Genomic DNA, 19,704 nt, shown 5'->3' with positions numbered 1-19,704 from the left:
TAAACGACGAGGGAGGAGCGGGTTTTGGGCGGTGCTGATGTTTGAGAAAGGGATTTCAGGCATGCTGGTGTTTTGGGAGGAGATTTACCGGTGGTTAGCTGGGAGGGCTGGCGATAGTGGGGTGCCGGCGGTGGCGTGTCGGGAAGGCGATGGTGGAAGAGGTGGTGGCGAGAAGGGAAAACTATTTTTGTTTTTTTTTTTAAATTATAAAAATTAAAATTGGACCAATTAGAAGGTGACATGTGACAAGTCACCTTCTAAAACAAGTTACCAATTTCACAAACCGGTAAAAGGCATGTTTTAAGAAGATGGGGGTATAAGGTGGGATTATTGTGAGAATACGAAAAGGTAGGTTTGTTTGAGAAGAAAAGGCAAAGGTGGGATTATTAGTTTCCAATTTTTCCTATATTTAATGCTTATATGTAGCCCTAACCCTAAGGGCTATGTATAACATTTTTCTTTAAATTTGGCACCATCAAAAGACAATTTTGATTTTTTGTAACCTATTTAAAATTTATTTTTATTTTGTTGCCTATTAAATTCTAAATGTATCTGAATGATTTTCGTTTGTGGTTAGCTAATTATTTTTTTCTCGTATTATGTGTCGAAAAATGCTTCGTTAAGGTAATGGGAGTCATTATAGAACTTGGTACCAAACTGACCTCGGAATTGGAAAAAGAAAAAAATAAAAACTAAGTGTCTCGTTTTGCATGTCTAAAATGTGTCAATTTGCGTGTCATAAATTTTCTTAGCCGTAACTTTTGTTCGCGTGAGGTATTGGCGGTCGGCTTAGCTCAGAATTTGCAAAAAGAAAAAGGTATACACCCCGTTTTACGTGTAAAATCGCCATTATTAAACATGCATAGGGAGGTACTTACGTTATTTTTTTCCGAATTCCAAGCTCAATTTGGGCCCTTAAGACTAAACTGACCCCCAAAACTTTACTCGAACAATTTTCACAACAAAAAAAATTAATAACACACCAATGAATACTATGTACATTTTATCATTGGACAATGAGGCACTTGTGTAATTTTTGCCAATTTCGAGCTCAATTTGGGTTCTTAAGGACTAAAATGTCCTCCAAAACCTTCACGGAACATTTTTCAGTATACAAGAAAAAAAAAATTAATTAGCTGAACACTAACAGGTAAAATAAAAATAAATTTTGAATAAGTACCAAAAATCAAAATAGGGTCTTTTTGAGTTTTTATGGTTTTAAAACTCAAAATTTTCCTTCTAAAATTTTTTGGGGGTTGTTATTTGTCGCTCCCATTTTACCGGGTAACGCTCCCCTTTTTTCTTGAAATTCCAATTTTACCCCTAATATATAAATACGGTTTTTCCTCCCCAACCAACATTTCTCACAACAATAATATCAACATATTAATAATAATAATAATAATAATAATAATAATAATAATATTAATAATAATAATAATTAAACATATTACTAATAATCATATTAATACAACAAAATTACATTAATTATCAAATACTAAATCACAACAATAATCACAAGACATATGTTGATAAACGTACTTAACAATTTAAAAAAAAAAAAAAAAAAAAAAAAAAAAAAAAAAAAAAATTTGGGACATCCGCCTAAAATTTCCGGATGTCCCTAGGTACATCCGCCTAAAATTTCCGGATGTGCCTAGGTACATCCGCCTGAAATTTCCGGATGTACCATGGAACATCCGGATTTTTTAGGCGGATCCCAACTTCCGCTTGAAATTTCCGGATGTTCCATGGTACATCCGGAAATTTTAGGCGGATGTCCTACTTACCGAAAAAAAAAAAAAAAAAATACTTACAGAATGATCCGACGCATTCTCCGGCGTACGTATGTTCCACTCGCCGTCCATGACCCAAGACCCGTCGGAAAATTTAACGATTTTTGAAAATAGAAATTTTAGGTGGTCGTGGGGACCGATTTGGTTGCAAGGTCGTGGGGACCGATTTTGGGAAGCTCGGGACAACAATGTCGTGAAGTAAGGGTACCGTTTCATGTATGGTGTCCAAATGGGGAACAAGTTCATTTTTATAACCCATATTGCATAAAGGGCATAGTGGTAATTTCAAGAAAAAAAGGGAGCGTTACCTGGTAAAATGGGAGCGACAAATAGCAGTTGAGAATTTTTTTTGCAACAAATCACACGTTAAACGGTCAAAAAAAAAAAAAGTTTGAAACCACCCCTCCCTCCCTTTCCTAGCCCAGCCACCCTACCAGATAATAACTACTACCTTCCAGCCTGCCACACCGCAAGTTAGTGACCCCACCCAACCCAAACCTCTGCCCACAAACCCCCATTTAACGAACTCGATCCCAGCCGCCACCCCAAAACCCTGCCCGTGAACCCCTATCCACCACCCCTAATTTCGTTACCAAACCTACATAACCCAACCATACTCTTTCCGTGCGGGGGTTCAACGAGACAAGGGAAGGGTTAATTTAGGCCCTGTTCTTTTGAGTTTCAAACAAAGCAGAGCAGGGCAGAGTAGAGTAGGACAGAGCTAAACAGAGCAGAGCAGGGTTAGGCTTCCACACACTGCATAGCAGAGCAGAGCAAAGTAAAGCAGAGTTGGGTAAGGCACAGCAGAGTAATGCAGAGCATAGCAGCTCTAAAATTAGGGCCTTAGTTGTCTTTAGATTCATAATTCATAGTCACATCCAATAATTTGCCGTAGTATTTGTATAGTCGTATACACTGGTACATCATAATAAAGACAAATATAAACATATTTATTGGGGCAACATAGTATAAGACCCTCTCTAATGGTGAGGCTTAAGTGAGTATTTTTAGGAGAGAGAGAGTATTTTTTACAATGTATACCAATAGTTAAACTTAGCAACTCCAAAAGAAAGTTGCTAAGTGTAGATACTCAACTATGTGTCTCATTTGACAAAAAGTGTGGGCCCTTGTCAATAAACTAATATATTCTGTAATCTATTTAAGTTTTACCTTTTTTATTTTTTATTTTTTAATCTTACAATATTTGATATTTAAAAAGAAACGAATTTGATGGGCCATAAATTGAAAATGACATTTGTATATTTTAGAGAATCTCAGCATTAGGAAATTAGACTTCACATGAGTTGTTATTTGAGAAGTAGGTATAGTAACACCATTGGAGGTAATAAAACAACTCATTTTGTATTTCAATACTCAAACTTGAGTCATACCATTGGAGATGGTTTAATCTCCTATTCTCAAACACAAGTAATTGATGTAAATGAAAAGGCTTGAACTTGTAACCTTAAACACAAGATGAGTATAGTTTAGCTGCCTCTAGATTCATAGTTACATCTTGAAAAGTACCTAAATAATTGAATTCAATGGTAAATCACATTGAAGACAAAACATTGTGTTTGGAGGTTATATTGTGTGGGTAATTGTACAATTTCCAGCTCAATTGATCTTCCATCTTAGGTGGTAACTGCATTAGTTTCTTTCCAAACCTACAAGTAGATTTATGACGGCAATGCATACCACATGTATAGTTTAATTTGACAGGTTTTAGTGCTACCGTTTGTAGATTTCGTCCAACAATCAGGCCTCCATCAAGCGCAAAAGCCACATTTTACCAGTTGTTATTGCTTTGTTTCAGTTCGGTTTGTATAAGCTAGAGTTTAGTGTATGTGTTGTAATTTACTTCCTTTTAGTTAGTAGGTTGAAATCTTGATTTTTTGATTAATAGATCTCTTTGTCCAAAAAAATAAAAAAAATATGTATTGTTTTTGAAAATTAGTTAAATCCCGATCCAACTAGGTCAGTCGGAAGGTCATTGAGCAGCAGTACACAATGAAACACACTGACATCTTGATTTAATTACGCATCTGCATATTACTGCATCAATCATTTCTACATGTAGCATACCCCAAAACTTGCACACTAGATATTTCGTCTCACCGTCCTGTTAATCACTGCACGATGACTCCACATAGATCGCTACAAAACTATGACAGACAACAGCAACTATGGTTTCCATCCCATGCTTCCATATACTACTGTAGCCAGAACAGAAAATATCAATCAGCTAACAAAGAAATTGGGCAAATATTGAGACCGAAGATCTAGGCTTCACCCTTGTGGGTGACGAGCAGTGACCGTCGCCACGTCGGTCATACAAACAAACAAACAAACAAATAGAATACCATATGAAGGGACTGAAGATCTAGGTTTCACCCTTGTGGTGATTAGCAGTGATCGGTCACAGACAGAAAAAAAAATTGCGACATAATACCATAGCTTCCAAAACAATGAAAACAAGACTACCAAACGCAAGATCCTAACCTTGCAGTATTAGACCATAGACAAGTTAACCATAAACCAAAAAGAACACCTTTACGATGTATTAACATGTGCACACACGTTAAACACTGGGAGCAAAATGCCACTCGCACAAACACCAGCAACCAGTTGTCAGGGATATAAGGTAAAAAAACTGGAACATAGGGATGGGCTAAAGCTAAATGATCACATAAATCATTACTGGAAACAGGATCAACCTACTACTACCCTGTCACAGCCTCACAGGAATTGATCCAAAACAAGGGGAAAACACACGACCAGTTAACTTCAATACCCTTTTAACTTCAATACCCAGAAACATCAGCCTGTTATATTCCCACATCATCATCACAAACCAGTTAAGCTTATAATCTCTCCACATCGTTCTTAAATAATAACCATCTTCCTAAAACTATGGTGGTCCTTCCTCTTCACCAACACCCAAACAACTCAATTAACAGCTTTCCTGATCACAATAAGAATAACCTGGAAAAAATCAGCATTTCACAATTTCAACAATTCACATCACTTTGTAACTCCTTGCACATTCATTTATAGCCTCACCCCATATCAGGTTTCAGCCTTGAGGAATAGCCTTATCATTTGTCAACCTGCTCAACACCTAATAAAATGGCAAAACCAAAAATCTTGAATAAACAGAACTACCACAAGTGTTTAACCATCAAATCCTCAGACTTCAATATAAGTGAAGTATTTTTAACACTAAACCTCCACAAATATAGATACACGATACCCTGCTACACGAACGATATCACGAGGGAATCCTAAATCAATCAATTAATTACTTTTACTCATAAGAACATAGAATGCAACAAGACAAAACTCCCTTCCACGCTAGTTTAGGAGCTAAGCCCCTAGACCCCATTAGCAAGACCAAATGCAACTGTAAAATAACAAAATGAAGAAAGCAAAATGAAATTTGTACCAGAAATTAAAAATTAAAAAAAAAAATAAAGGAGAAGGAAAGCGCTATTGAAGGTTGAGTACACTGAACAGCACACCTGCAAATTCATAAAAACAAAACCTATTCTTTCTAAAATTACAGTTCCTGGCAAGGCTGGCTGGCATTTCATAAACAACTCATACCAAAAGATGAAAACACTTACGCCTGTGCAGACAACCACCTGTGTAGAGGACTAGAGTGCAAAATGATAACAAGTGGCAGTAATGTAATTATTCCCGATGTAGTTTTGCAAGTACCATGACAATGTCTGTGGTGATTGCATGTACCATGACAATGTCTGGTGATTGCTTGTACCATGACAATGTATATCAGCACAAACTTGGAATTAGAGTAGCATTACCACAGGCATTGTCATTACTGCCATTTATTTATATCCTGAAGTCAAACTGCCATCAAAACTCGTCTCTACGAAAGTATCTTTAGTTTTGAAAGCTATAAATATGGCTGTAAACTCCACCCTACCCCACCTCCCAACAAATCAGTTACCTTATTTGAACCAAAAGGTAGAAGTTCATTCGTTAAGCATCAAAATCCACAAGTCATTCTAATTCCTCGATCACGTTCTTGCTTCTGAATGGAACTTTTAATTTCTCTTCACCACAACACTTTCCAAACTGGCAATGATGGTGATCTCAAGTATTGAAAAAAAGAAAAAACAACACAATAACCCAAGCAACACGTCAAATTTTGTGAAACCAAAAAATATGCAAAAGTGATCACAGATATAATACCCAAACTCGCAAATTAATTATCAAAGTGCCACAAACCAGCAAATAAGTACTTACAAACTGGTGCAGAGGTGGCCAACCCTGTTGGCAAACAAGGTGAGTGCACCCCTGTGACTGCCCCCTGCCATACATTTATAGACATAATAGTTTCTAACAAGGAAAGCAGCAATACTAAAAGAGAAAAACAACGATAGAAAGAAACTGGTGACTTGTCATCATGCTTCTAGATCTTATCGAGCTTGTCTGCCTTGATGATTGGATTGGCTTTAGCTATGGCATTTTGAGCAGCAGACTGGTAATCGAAGGGACAATCATGCTTGTCAGAGTACCGGTGAGCGGCACAAAACAGGTTACCGCACCTGCAACTAAAACCAGTCAAACCAACACGCTTACGGCAAGTTAAACATCTACTTGGACCCGCTTTCTTGTCCTCAGAAGGCTGTCCAACAATTGACTCGCTAGCAGCTTGAACATTTACGACTTTTGTCTCTACTTCTCCGGACTTTACATCAACCGAAGCAGCAGGCACCACAACAGCCTCTTTGCCTTTGTTGTTCCCGTTCACTATGTTTTCAATGGAAGAGGCTGCAAATCTTGCCTGTTCATCCTTGAGCACAGTTTCTCGGTGACATTTGGAACACATATTCCTTGTGGCTGCATGTCCAAAGAAGCCACAATTATTGATGCACAAAGTTGGGCGCTCTGGTGCTTGGCATCCTGTCTCATCATGATCCATCTTTTTATATTTTCCTGTTGAGAAAGAATATTCAACACCCATCAAATACAGAACACTCAACAATCTTAAACCTGCAAGGACCTAACACCATCAATCAAACACCAGCAGCTAAATCTAAAAACTGATGCTTAAGAAGCTGCGTGAGCTTAGTTGGGCTGATATATATAGAGTATTAGAAACCAATCTACAAGCTCTTGTCAACACCAGTATACCAAAAAGCTGCAAAGCATATAAAAAACCAAAAAAAACTTCTACATACAAACATAAATATTTCAATAATTAGGAAAATTCCCAACTCTTAACAACCCTGCCAGCCGACTAAGCTTACAGTACGGAGTATGTTTAAACCTAAAGACTTACAACACTTCACCATAACCAGCATAATTAACAATGGAAATTCCTAGCTCTTGTCAAGCCCAATAGCCAAAAAGGTTACAAAGCATGTTTGAAGCAAAGAAACTTCAGCATCTCAGCATATGAATCTTAATTAAGTAATAGTTATAATAGCCATGAAAGTGTACAAAGCATGATCGAAACCAAAGAAACTTCAGTATATCGACATAAAAATCTTATTAAGTGAGCCATAAAAATTATCGAAATTTGTAGCAAATAAGCTTACAAGTTACAATTCATGTATAAAATCTTAAATCTTCAATATATCATTGTATGAATCAAAGTTAAGCCACGAAGATTCCTAGCACTTAATAGCCCCCAAAAAGTTTACTAAGTAAGCTCTAAACTTAAGAACTTTAACAAATCAGCTTAACGCATAGAGATTCCTTGCTTGTCAAAAAAATTTACAAAGCATGTTCTAAACCATTTGCAACCCAGAAAAGTGTCGCCAAACAATAAATCAATAACAGGGACAATATCAAAGCTTTAACTTCCACTTACGCAAATACACAAAATTCATAACTTCACTATAGGAAATAAAAATAAGCTAATTAAAACCCTCTTTTGAATACACAGAACATTATAATTTCACTATTGAGAATAAAAATTTAAAACCAAAAATAAAACTTAATTAAAATCCTCTTCTTCAAATACACAAGATAAATAATTTCACTATTGGGAATAAAAATAAAAATAAATTATAACCCTCTCCTTCTAAAAAGGATAATAAATTACAAAAAAATTACAAAGGGTTTCAGAAAACCCAGATCAACATACAGATGAATTTGAAGCATCAGCAGTTATTAAGCTTGAACCCATGATAAATCCAGTAAACTTCAACCTAACCAAAAATCCATCAAATAATATTGAAAACACCACAAAAAATACCCAAACAAACAAATCAAAAAAAATATAAAATCTCAACACATCTAATAATACAATAATACAAACAGTCCAGATTCGACTATAAAATCAACACATCCCATAAAAATCAAAGACAATCAACATAAAACCCAACAAATAATCAAATTAAAATTAAAAACATACCGAGAAAAATAAAATTAAAATAAAAAAGATCAACCAACATATAGATCGGAGAATAAATAATTACAAATAAAAGGGTAAAGGAAAAAAGGGGAGAATTAACCTGGTTATAAGATCTGGAAAAGGGGGAAAATAATTAGGGTTTGGGGACGATCGAGATAATCTAGGAAAACTAATAATTTCAAAATTCGAAAGAAAGAAAGAAAAATATGGTAAATATAATTATTGGTAGTTATAATTGATAATAGAAGTGGTATTAAAATTGATGAAAAAAAAAAGGGTAGAATCCTTTATTAAAATACGTATAAATAAAAAGAAAAAGGTAGTTGAGGGTAGTATTAGTAATAGTAGATGAAAATGGAAAAATCTAAAAAAAAAAACATAAAAAAAATCTCACAAGTGGAAGATGATTAAGAATGATAGGGACATTTCGGGAAAAAAAGGATGATGATGATAAGAGCAAAGTTTGAGGAGAGAGAAATTTGTTATGTTGTTGTGTTTTATAATTACATGGGGTTGGTTTTGGTGCCGAGTTAGCGTGAGCCTAGTGCTTGAGTTAGTCGGCAACTCGCCGACTCATTTGACCGATTTTTTTAAATTGGTGGGTGGTTTTCGTAAGGGGTACGATTCATAAGCCTTGAATGATGTTAGGGGTAGCCATTAGGCAGTTGGGGACTTGTGATTGTGATGATGTACCTTCTCGAATTACCCCCTACTACAAACCCATTGTTTTGATAATCTTGATTTTTTTTTAGTATTGCGCGTCTATTCTATTGTCCTTGTATAAAAGGCTTTATGTTCAGGTGAGTCGTGTTGTGTTGAGTTCGTGTCAATCTTTTAAGAATGGAGATTTTGTTACCCAAATCACGTGTTGTATAATGTGATTGTGAGAACCTACAAGTTCAGTTTACATGATTTCAAGAAATAATTTTCTAGTATTTGTGCAGAATCTCGAGCATGTAATAATGTGGATCACATGATAGGGTTAGAGGTATAACCTTTGATGTGTATACTCCCTTATGCACTGGTAGCTCCTATATGTTGTGTATACTCCCGTACATAATTACAACTCCGACAATCAATATAAATGTGGCTCCTCTATCCAAGGAAACGGTAAACTTTTAGTTTTGGTTGAAGGTCAGTAGTTCAGTTTATTGTCTTATTGAGTTAATCGTCGACAATTTATACAAAAGATAGTCTAGTCATACTCGATTATTAGGAAACAATCCTTACACCTAGCAACAACATAAAGAATTTCTCGTGAGACACAACATAACTCCATATTCTTTAAATTACTCCTTAGTGTAAAATGTCTTTAAAATATTATTTACTTAATATCAATGTAGAAAATATATCACACGAATACATTTTTTAATAAAGGTAAGGAGAAGGGTCCTATCAAGCTGTAACCGCTCACATGTCAACCCGCCCCGAGCTAGTGAACAAGGCCCTTTGGGAGTGCGAAGGAAGGTCAAGGAATTTTCTACCCTATAGAATCTTCAGTGGGGTTTGATCCCACAATCTTTTAGTTGTGAGATTACAAACCTTACTATTAGGTCAAGCTTTGCTTAGTGGCTAGTTTTAGAGAAATAGTAGAGTTTAGTTCTTCATAATCACTTTGTACTACGTATTTATTTTGCTTTGTGTTTTGGTTTTTTAGTCTTCTTTGCAATTTCTTACCTTCGGGGCTCGCCTTCTCTTGCTCTAAAAAAACACCAGTCAGTCATGCACGCAATGTGCCATCGATATATGAATACCAATATAGTTAAATGTGCTATATATTATCTCTACTACAATTTAATATTTAATGCGTGTAATTTATGGTAAAAGTGTCAAATAGATGAATGCTACATGTAACTGGATGAGATTTAAGACTTACATAGTGTAATTTTTCCATTTTCAAGTCGGGACCGATCGATTTCGGGTCATTGTTTTTCAAGTCAAATTCAGGTCGGATTGCCAAGTCTAAACAAACGGGTCATTTGGCTCGGGTCAATTTCGACTCAACTAAAATTTAGGTGGGATACATGTCGACTCAATGTAGGTTTTTGGGTACGTTTCGAGTCGAGTATCGATTCGAGTTTGAGTTGGGTATGTTCGTGTCTGATCAATTCGGGTTTTGGGTATGTTTCAAGTCAGGTGTTGGGTCGAGATTGGGTTGGGTCAATTTTAAGTCAGGTGTGTTCGAGTTGGGTCAATTTTGCGTTGAGTATATTCGAGTCATGTTCCAGTCGGGACACATACAAGTCGAGTCATGTTTGGGGCGTTCCATTTTGCGTCGATGGTGTAGATCAAGCGCAAATTGATAGTTTGTATGTTGTTAATTTGTTATTGTTAAAATAAGCACTGCGAATTCAGTTTGTAAGTTCGGTTATGGTTAAAGATGAAATCGTTTGAGTCATTTTTGGCACTAGGCATTTTTGGTTCGAGCATAAGATAATTTTAGTTCAAGACATTTCGGGTATTGGGCCTGGTTGGTTCACGAAATACAGGTTAAAATCATATCAAGTCAACTTTGGTAGGGTAATTTCGGGTATCGGGTCACTTCGGATATTGAGTCAAGATTTGGTCAACTCCACTTTCAGGTCGGGTCGAATTTGGGTCGTTTTCGGGTCACGTTTAAGTTAGGATTGTCAAGTCTAAGTAGACCTGACAAACGGGTCATTCGGGTCGGGTCAATTTTGGTTTAGGTCATTCGGACTAACATTCGGATAGAACATATATCTACTTAATTCGGATTTCGGGTATATTTCGAGTCAGATTTCGAGTTGAGTTCGGATCGAAAATGTTAGGGTCAGCTCAATTTGAGTTTTGGGTGTGTTTAGTGAAGGAGTTATGTCTTCGATAAGTGCAATTACCAGGTATATCAAAGGATCACAGTTATGGAGATAATAAGTTCATACTATAAGGTTGCCAATGTCTATTGCTAGATATGACAATTGGTCTTTGGGCTTGTCAAATGGTCCAAAGCCTTATAAAATGGATCCTACAAGGTCACACACTAGAGTATTGGGTTAAACAAGTTGGAGGCCCATTATTGGGCCTCATGAGTATATGACACACCTTATGTTTGGGCTTGGATTGTAAGTAGAGTTTAATCAAGATTTGGACATGGTTTTATTTCTAGATATGATCTATAAATATAAACCATACCTAGGGTTGCATGACATAACAATTTACACAGTGTGAATTGCCAGACAAGCAACCAAGAAATCCCAAACCCTAATTCTCTCTCTCTCACATTCGGCCCTCTCTCTCCTCCCCTTGTCCGTGCGTTCCTCCTCCCTTGGTGGTGCGTGTGGTGGTGCGTGGGTGGTGTTGTGGTGTGCTCGTGACTCTAATCTCCGTTGAAGGTTGATTGAAGCGTTCGATCACAACTAACTAGCATTAGTGGAGGTTTAATCCGTGCTCGTGGACTAAGTAGAGGAATCACACGTGGGGTTCTTTGTCTCCCTTGTTCTTGCTCGATCACTGGTGGAATCACGTTTCAAAGGTATACTTCTTACTTCTTTATGTGTTATGCATGAGATCCTTGGTTGGTGCTATATGAATATGATTCATCTTAATTCCGCAATTAGTACCTATAATCTCCTACATTTAGGTCAAGTGTCGGGTCGAGTCAATTTTGAGTTGAGTTTGTTCGGTTCACAATCAGGTCGGGTCATGTTCAGGTCGTTCGATTTTATGTCGATACTGTGGATCAAGTCATCAAGCTCAAATCGATAAACTTTTATGTTGTTATTATTGTAATATCCCTTTTAAATTCTGTTTATGAGTTCGGTTATGGCTGGAGATGAAGTCGTTTCAGTCATTTTTTACATCGGACATTTTTAATTTTAGTATAAGGTAGCTTTAGTTCAGGACATTTCGAGTATCGAATCTTGGGTCAAGCAATTTGGGTCATATTGGGTATCGGGTTAACTTCGGTTCGGGTCACTTTGGGTATTGGGATCGGGTCAACTTATCTTCATGTCAAGTCAATTTTGGTCGTTCTTTTCAGGTCAAGATTGCTAGGGCTACCTAGACTTGGCAAACGGGTCATTCAAGTCGGGTCATTTTATGTAAGCTAACATTTAGGTCGGGTATGTGTTGGATCAATCTAGATTTCGGGTATCTTTAGTTCAAGTTCAGGTCGCGTCAATTCGGGACGTGTATGTCCAGGTCGGGTCAATTCAATTTTTGGGTATGTTTCGGGTTAGGTGTCAAGTCTAGTTCAGATCGGGTCAATATGTTCGAGTCATGTTCGCGTCGGGTCACGATCAAGTTGTTCTTTTTGTGTCACGTTTAGGTCACATGTAGGGTCATTTCGGGTCAGCTAACATTCGGGTTGATTACGTGTCGGGTCAATTCGGGTTTTAGGTATGTTTTGAGTCAGGTATTAAGTTCAGGTCGTGTCAATTTCGTATTGATTATCTTCAGGATGGGTCAATTTTGGGTTGATATGAGCGGGTTAAGTTTGGGTCACGGATTGATCGGGATTTGCTAAGTTTAGGTAGACTTGGAAAACGGGTCATTTGAGTCTGGTACGTGTCGGGTCAATTCGAGTTTCGGGTATGTTTCTAAGTAGAACTATCAAATCGATAATTTTATATTTTGTTATTGTTATAAGTAGAACTATCAAATCAGTATATGCGCTTGGCTACGATTGAAGATGAACAACTTGAGTCATTTTTTGCACCAGACATTTTTAATTAGTTACTCCCTTCGTTGTTAAATATTTGCTCTACTTTCCTTTTCCGACCGTGTTTAAATACTTGATCCATTTCCTTATTTGGAAAGTATTTACAATCAATAACATAATACTAAAACAGACACCAAGAATGATGCGTGTCACTTCTTGGCGTTGTTTTTTTTCCCTCCAAAACTGTTTTATTTTTAAATTTTATAATTTACTTCCTTCAAAAAATCACTTTTTATACTATTGTGATTCACTTCCTTAAAAAAATATTTACCAAATCATATAATTGTAATATTCACTTCCTAAAAAAATATTCACATATTTTTCATATTTTTTAATTTAATAAAATATTATTTTTATACTTTTAGATTCAGAATTCAATTCTGGATATAATTAAGATTCAAGCATTTTCCATTTCATTTAAAAATACGAGGATTATATTTTGGTAGATTTTGAAAAAACATTATAATTCGTTATAAAATTTTGTGAAAACCGTGAATGGCACGGGACTCAATGTAGTATATAATTATTTTTTCTCACCAAGTGAAACTAACAGTATTAATTCCATTTTCTCTCTCCTTCAATTCTATCCACTACTTTTTTTTTTTTTTTTTTTTTTTTTTTTACAATTTTTATTCTTACACCAACCCCCCTACCTTCATATTTTACTACTTTATGCAATTTCTTCTAATACTCCGCGCATGGAGAAATAGAACAAGTATTAAAAAACGGAGGGAGTAAAAGTTAATTTTAGTTTGAGACGTTTCGGTATCGAGTCTGTTCGGATCAAACACTTCGAGTCAACTTTAGGCCGGGTCAATCTTGAGTATTGGGTATAACTGGGTGGGGTCAGTTGGGGTGTCGGGTCAACTCCATTTTCGGATCGGGTAGATTTTGGGTTTTGGGTCCATGTTTTTGGGTCAATTTCAGGTCACGAGTCGGGTCATCGAGTTTGGGTCAGGATTGCCAAGTCTACATTTATGGCACCATGCTTTTTATTTTGGGTAGTTTGGGTATCGAGTCTATTTGGGTCAAGCAATTCAATTTAAAATAGATTAGGCCAACTTCGGATTGGGTCATTTCGGATATCTGGTCAAATTCAAATCAGATCATTTTGGATATCAAGTCAAGATCATATCAACTCCACTTTCGAGTCGGGTACAAATTGCACCGTTAATTTTGTGGTCATTGTTTTCGGGTCATGTTTTGGGTCACGGATCCAATCAAGATTGCCAGATCTAGGTCTAGATAACAAGAAGTACCAAAGCCTCATATAGTCATATGTCAACCTGACCCGAGTACATTCAAATTATCCTTCCATAAATGAGCATGTTCTGTATCTATGCCAAAAATCCTAAACACACGATCACGGCGGGAAATTCCAAAAATTGGGACATCAAAGAGGGAATTGGCGGGAACAATTCCACTCCCCTATAAATTACCAATTCCTCTGCAACACTTCTCCTTTCAAATTCTAAATTACAACCCGTTATCTTATTCCTTTCTTCACTTCCAGATTATTCTCTACCCCTCTTTTCAAACAAATTAATTAATCTTCCATAAAAATGGCGAAGAAAAAGAAAACTAGGGTTTCCGAAGAATCTACTGTCGAACAAGGCGAACCTGGTCATCATCAAGAACACGCTAATATGGACGATGATAGCGCGCAGAAGAGTCTTTACGAGGTAAGGATTATTCTGTAATTTTCCACATTTTTGGTCTCTTATTACTAGGGTTTTGATGTTTTGGTTGTGGTGTTGTTTTGTCTGATTGATAATTTGAGGTTAAAGCTTGATTGGAAGCCCTAAATTTGATTATTTTAGGGTTTGGTTGCTGCTCAGGAACGAATTTGAGATTTCTAGTTTGAAACCTATTTCTGATATTTGGGGATTTTTAAAATTATCATTTTTTCTGGGTTTTGCTGTCAATAGTTATACTTATACGCAGTAATTTATTGGATTAGATGATTGTTTTTGATTGGGATTAAAGATGTTATTTTGCTAAACCCTTTTCAATCGAAAACTGAAGTATTATTAGTATCACAACTTTGATTGATTCACGGTACCTTATAGGATGAACCATATGCATATGTAGCACAAGGTAACAGTCAATTAGACTATATACAAAGTAGTAAAGTATTATAGTTGGTTCACAGCAGTATGGGATGAGCCAGTTCATATAACCGTAGTTGAATTATTGAGAAACGATGATGATTTAAGCGATGTCTTTGCGATAAATTTATAGTATGATGTTCCAAGAAGATGGTAGGTGTTGGAAGCTTCAATTGTTGGTTATATCCATGACCAGCTTTGGCAAAATGCTATTCGAGTGTTGAATACTGGTTTATGGGTTAAAGGTTCAATTTTGCTATGCATATGTTTCCCAATGCAACATTCAGTAAGAATAAATACAAAGTTTAGTGAATAGGAAGAACTTTGTGGAATGGGGTGGATTAGTTTAGTTGGTTACTTGGTTTACATCAACAGGATCTGAACTAGTTGACCATAACCATGATTGAATTCTTGAGAAATGAATAGTCTTTAATTAAGCAAATGAATGTTTCTGTGAGAATTTTATATGATGGTCCAAGAATATGGTAGGTGTTGGACGCCCCAATTGTTGGTTATGTTCCTGATCAGCCTTGCGAATTGCTATCAGAGATTCAGTGTAGATTATTAACTTCTGGATCAAAGGTTCAATTTTGCTAAACCTTTTGATTGAGAATTGAAATTTGATCATGTAGTAACATTTTCTGATTAGAAAATTTATAGTACTGTAAATCTAAAAATATTTTATGTAATACTCTGATTTACTTCAAACACCTTACTAGATAAATCACGTGCGTTTGTTGTGTGACGATCAATCATCCAAGTATACTACATTAGCTGAGCCACACCAGCCAGTAAGATGGCATTGTTTTGTCTGATTGATTAAAGTTTGGTTGGAAACCCTAATCTGATGCTTGATTTCTTCTGAAGATAGAATTCCTATTCTATGTTGAAATGTTAATTTATTATAATCATGGGATTTTGTTAATTATAAGTAATTTATGCAAAATGTGATATTGTTTACTTCTAAGTGATTGGATGCTGTTGGCTTTGCTGTTAATAAACTGTTACGTAATAAGCTCTAATGTTTTAGAGTAGATGATTGCCATTCATTGGGATAAGAGGTTTTTTTTTTTGTTTTCTATACCCTTTTCAATTTAAAATAGAAGTATGATACAGAATTACAGAGTATGTAAAATTTATCTCGAAAGTTTGATTAATTTACAATTGTTATTTGATAAACCAAATGCATATGTTGCCAAATGCAACAATCTGCAAAAATATATACGAAGTACATTGAATTGGAAGAACTTTGTGGAACGGGGTGGAGTTGTTTGGTTCACATCAGTAGGGTTTGAACTAGTTCATATAACCATGATTGAATTCTTGAGAAAGGAATAGCCTTTAAGCAAATGAATGTTTTTGCGAGAATTTTATATGATGGTCCAAGAAGATGGTAGGTGTTGGATGCCCCAAAAGCTTCACAAATTGTTGTCAGAAATATGGTGTAGATTATCACCCTCTCTAGTCTCCACTGGTGAGACTCAAGTGAGTATATTTAGGAGAGAGAGTATTTTTTGCAATGTATACCAATAAGTTGGCATCTAAACATAGCAACTCCAAAAGAAAGTTGCTAAGTTTAGATACTTAACTTTAAGAGTGTGGGCCACTGGGCCATTGTCAATATTCTAATATATTTTGTAATTTATTTAAGTTTTACTTTTTTTTTTTTTATTTATTTATTTTTTTAATTATTATTTTTTAATCTTATAATGATTGATGGGTCATAAATTGAAAGTGACATTTGTATATTTTAGAGAGTCTTACCATTGAGAATTTAGACTTTATATGAGTTGCTAAATTGAGAATTGGGTATGGTATCACCATTGGAGGTAAAAAAACAACTCATTTTGTATTTCAATACTCAAACTTGAGTCTCACCATTGGAGTTGGTCTTACATTTTGGATTAGGGGTTCAAATTTGCCAAATCTTTTTAATTGAGAATTGAAACCTGATCATGCCTGCAACATTTTTCTAATTAAGTAATTTATAGTATCAATTATTTAATGAAGTACTCTTATATATTTAATGAAGTACTTTAATTTTTTTACAAATGTTTTACAAGATAAACAAGTGCATTTGTTGTGTGATGATTAATCATACAAGCATACTACTATAGCCGGGTCACAAGAGTCAGTATTATTGCCTGACTGCTCAAGCTAGTTCACATATCCATCAACAAGTGAATGGCTTTGTGAGAATTTTTCATGTCTCCACAAAAATATGTAACAATATATATTTAAAGAAGATGGAAGGTCGGTGATGATTGCTTACCTTTGAAGGAACCACCTCCAACCAAAACTCTCCTCTATGGCGCCTACATAATTGCAACTTAATCTAGGATTCTAGCCATGCTATGAACCACCGTATTGTGATCGCGTTTTGACATTAGAATTGCTCTCTAATATTAGCTTTAGCTGTGACCTGCTTCAGCTTATTTTCTTTTATTGGTCGTGGTGATTGATAATCATAAATTTGTAGGTTCTTGGTGTGGAAAGAACTGCATCTCAACAGGAAATTCGAAAGGCGTACCACAAATTGGCTTTACGACTCCATCCTGATAAGAACCCTGATGATAAGGTATTGACCTGCATTCCTTTTCCAGGCATGGTTTGTTGGACTCTTTTTTTGTTTAATTTTGTTTTTATGTTTATTTTTTAAACCTGAAATATTTATGGTTTGTCTTTCTTGCTCTTATCAAAGGAAGCAAATGAGAAATTTCAACAGCTGCAGAAGGTGATGTCTATTCTTGGGGACGAGGAGAAAAGAGCTCTTTATGATCAGACTGGAGTTGTCGATGATGACGTGAGTTAAATTCTTAAAGCACTTGCTTTCGCATGTTAGGTGGATACTAACTTGTGAATTTGTTTGCACTTTGCTCCCATAATATGTCCGTGTGCATGCAAATGAATAAAGGATATGTAATGGTTAGAAGACTAAGAACTCACCTAGCTGGAGAGTATACAAAATGATTGGTGCATTTCTGTAAACATGTCTGTTTATTGAGTTATGAAGCTAATTGTCATTTTGGTTTTGTCCTGGAACTCCATTTCTTATGTCTTTAGATTACAACATGAGAAGTCATAAGTCTCATAACACTCATAAGTACAGGTGACAGGTTTGTAGGATTGTGAGGATTAATGACTGATGTTATGCATTTTGTTCCCATTAATTGGTAGGATCTTGCAGGGGATATGGCTGAGAATTTGCAGAGCTTTTTCAGAACAATGTACAAAGAGGTATATTTTTTTAGTGCAATTTAACATTCTCGAGAAGCTACTGCATTACAAAATTGCAGAATTCAATTTTCATTAGATGAGGAATTGAGGTTGTTGTGTGTGCTTTCAGGTCACTGTGGCTGATATTGAAGAGTTTGAAGCAAATTACAGGGGATCTGATTCTGAGAAAAACGATCTGATCGACCTCTACAAGAAGTACAAGGGCAATATGAAAAGGTACCTAATTTCCCTTTCTGCCTTCCCTCCTCCATAGACACACGAGCCTGACATTTTGCTTGCCTTGTACTCTAGGCTCTTTTGTTCGATGCTATGCTCAGACCCTAAGCTAGACTCTCATCGCTTCAAGGATATTCTCGATGAGGCAATAGCTTCAGGTTAGAAAGTTGATGCTGTCTATTAGTGCAAAGTTTTTAATTTGATTCTGGTGGTCATAGGGATGGCACAACACATCAAGTTTGTTCTGCAGATCTTTGTGTTCTATTTTAATAAAAGATAATTTGTTGGCTATTTTTTTTTTTAATTTTGAAAGTATTTTCATAATCTGAATCATGGCATGTAAATTGCTACACAGGAGATCTGAAGGAATTTAAATCGTACAAGAAATGGGCTAAGGAGGTATCTGAAATGAAACCACCTACAAGCCCTTTGAAGCGGAAAAAGAAGTAATTCCATTTTCCTTGGCATTTCCGTTGCATTCAGTGTATAATGTTTTTATGGAGCTGTAAAGCACTTTTAAATCATGACTCATGAGCTTACTGTTTCTTTTTTGTGTTTGCCTGCCTTCAGGTCAGAAAAGAAGTCAGATTCTGATCTATATGCAATGATATCTCAGCGACGAACTGAGAGAAAGGACCGATTTGATTCCATGTTTAGTTCTATGGTGGAAAGATATGGTGGACAAAGTTCTTCGGAACCAACAGAGGAAGAGTTTGAAGCTGCACAGAAAAAATTAGAGAAGAAACTGTCGTCAAAGAAATCTAGAAATAAGTAGCTTAGCCATCTTTCGTCAAACAATGATCAGGTTTTGTAAAATTGGTTGTTTGCAGCTCCACTGATTTCCCCCCTTATTTTCACTGGAAATATAATGGGTTTGATCAGTGCCTTATCGCAAACTTCGGGGCCTGTCAAAACCTAAATCTACTTCCCTTCCCTGTGCCATGAGGACTTGATCATGTATTTATTTCGTCTACTGTTTCTTTGTATGGAATTTAGTAATGCTTGTTCAAGATTTTTAGTGTATCAGCAATTGGGTCAGGAAATGCTAACATTGAAACAATGTATTCTGAATCCTATTTTGAACATCATCTTAGTGGAGAATTTGAAGGTTCCTTGAACTAACAAGCAAGGTCAGCATCCTTGCTGATTAGGTTAAGATGATCATGGGATTCATGACATGCATTGGGTTGTCGTCTGATTTATGTTCTACCTGTCACATAAACACGATCTTTGTACAACTGATCTGAAAATGGTGATTGGGAGATTAATTGAAGCATGAAA

The 19,704-nt window shown here is 35.9% G+C and overlaps 2 protein-coding genes across 3 annotated transcripts; one reads left to right on the top strand and one right to left on the bottom strand.

Annotated features, from left to right (window-relative positions):
- Positions 1-6,005: 6,005 nt before the first annotated feature.
- Positions 6,006-8,458, bottom strand: LOC145606805 (zinc finger A20 and AN1 domain-containing stress-associated protein 8-like). Of its 2 annotated transcripts, XM_081662636.1 has the most exons (3): positions 8,285-8,458; positions 7,915-7,978; positions 6,006-6,758 (listed from the first exon to the last, which is right to left on the bottom strand). In XM_081662636.1, exon 3 carries the CDS (start codon positions 6,742-6,744, stop codon positions 6,232-6,234), a length of 513 nt encoding a protein of 170 aa, XP_081518762.1. In that variant the 5' UTR covers positions 6,745-6,758; positions 7,915-7,978; positions 8,285-8,458; the 3' UTR covers positions 6,006-6,231. The 2 variants fall into 2 exon arrangements, with proteins under 2 accessions (XP_081518762.1, XP_081518761.1); XM_081662635.1 differs by lacking the exon at positions 7,915-7,978 and having other exon boundaries at positions 8,285-8,454.
- Positions 8,459-14,193: 5,735 nt separating this feature from the next.
- On the top strand, positions 14,194-19,407 carry LOC145608775 (chaperone protein dnaJ 6-like). Its single transcript, XM_081664375.1, has 8 exons — positions 14,194-14,544; positions 17,450-17,548; positions 17,672-17,773; positions 18,148-18,207; positions 18,317-18,423; positions 18,499-18,581; positions 18,779-18,869; positions 18,994-19,407. The coding sequence occupies exons 1-8, from the start codon at positions 14,425-14,427 to the stop codon at positions 19,196-19,198; spliced, it is 867 nt and encodes a 288-aa protein (XP_081520501.1). The 5' UTR covers positions 14,194-14,424; the 3' UTR covers positions 19,199-19,407.
- Positions 19,408-19,704: the final 297 nt, after the last annotated feature.

Source organism: Chenopodium album, chromosome 23, assembly GCF_948465745.1.
Source record: "Chenopodium album chromosome 23, dcCheAlbu1.1, whole genome shotgun sequence".
Lineage (NCBI taxonomy): Eukaryota > Viridiplantae > Streptophyta > Magnoliopsida > Caryophyllales > Amaranthaceae > Chenopodium > Chenopodium album.
The sequence above is the reverse complement of the archived record's forward strand: the minus strand, read 5'-3'. Positions and strand labels throughout refer to the sequence as shown.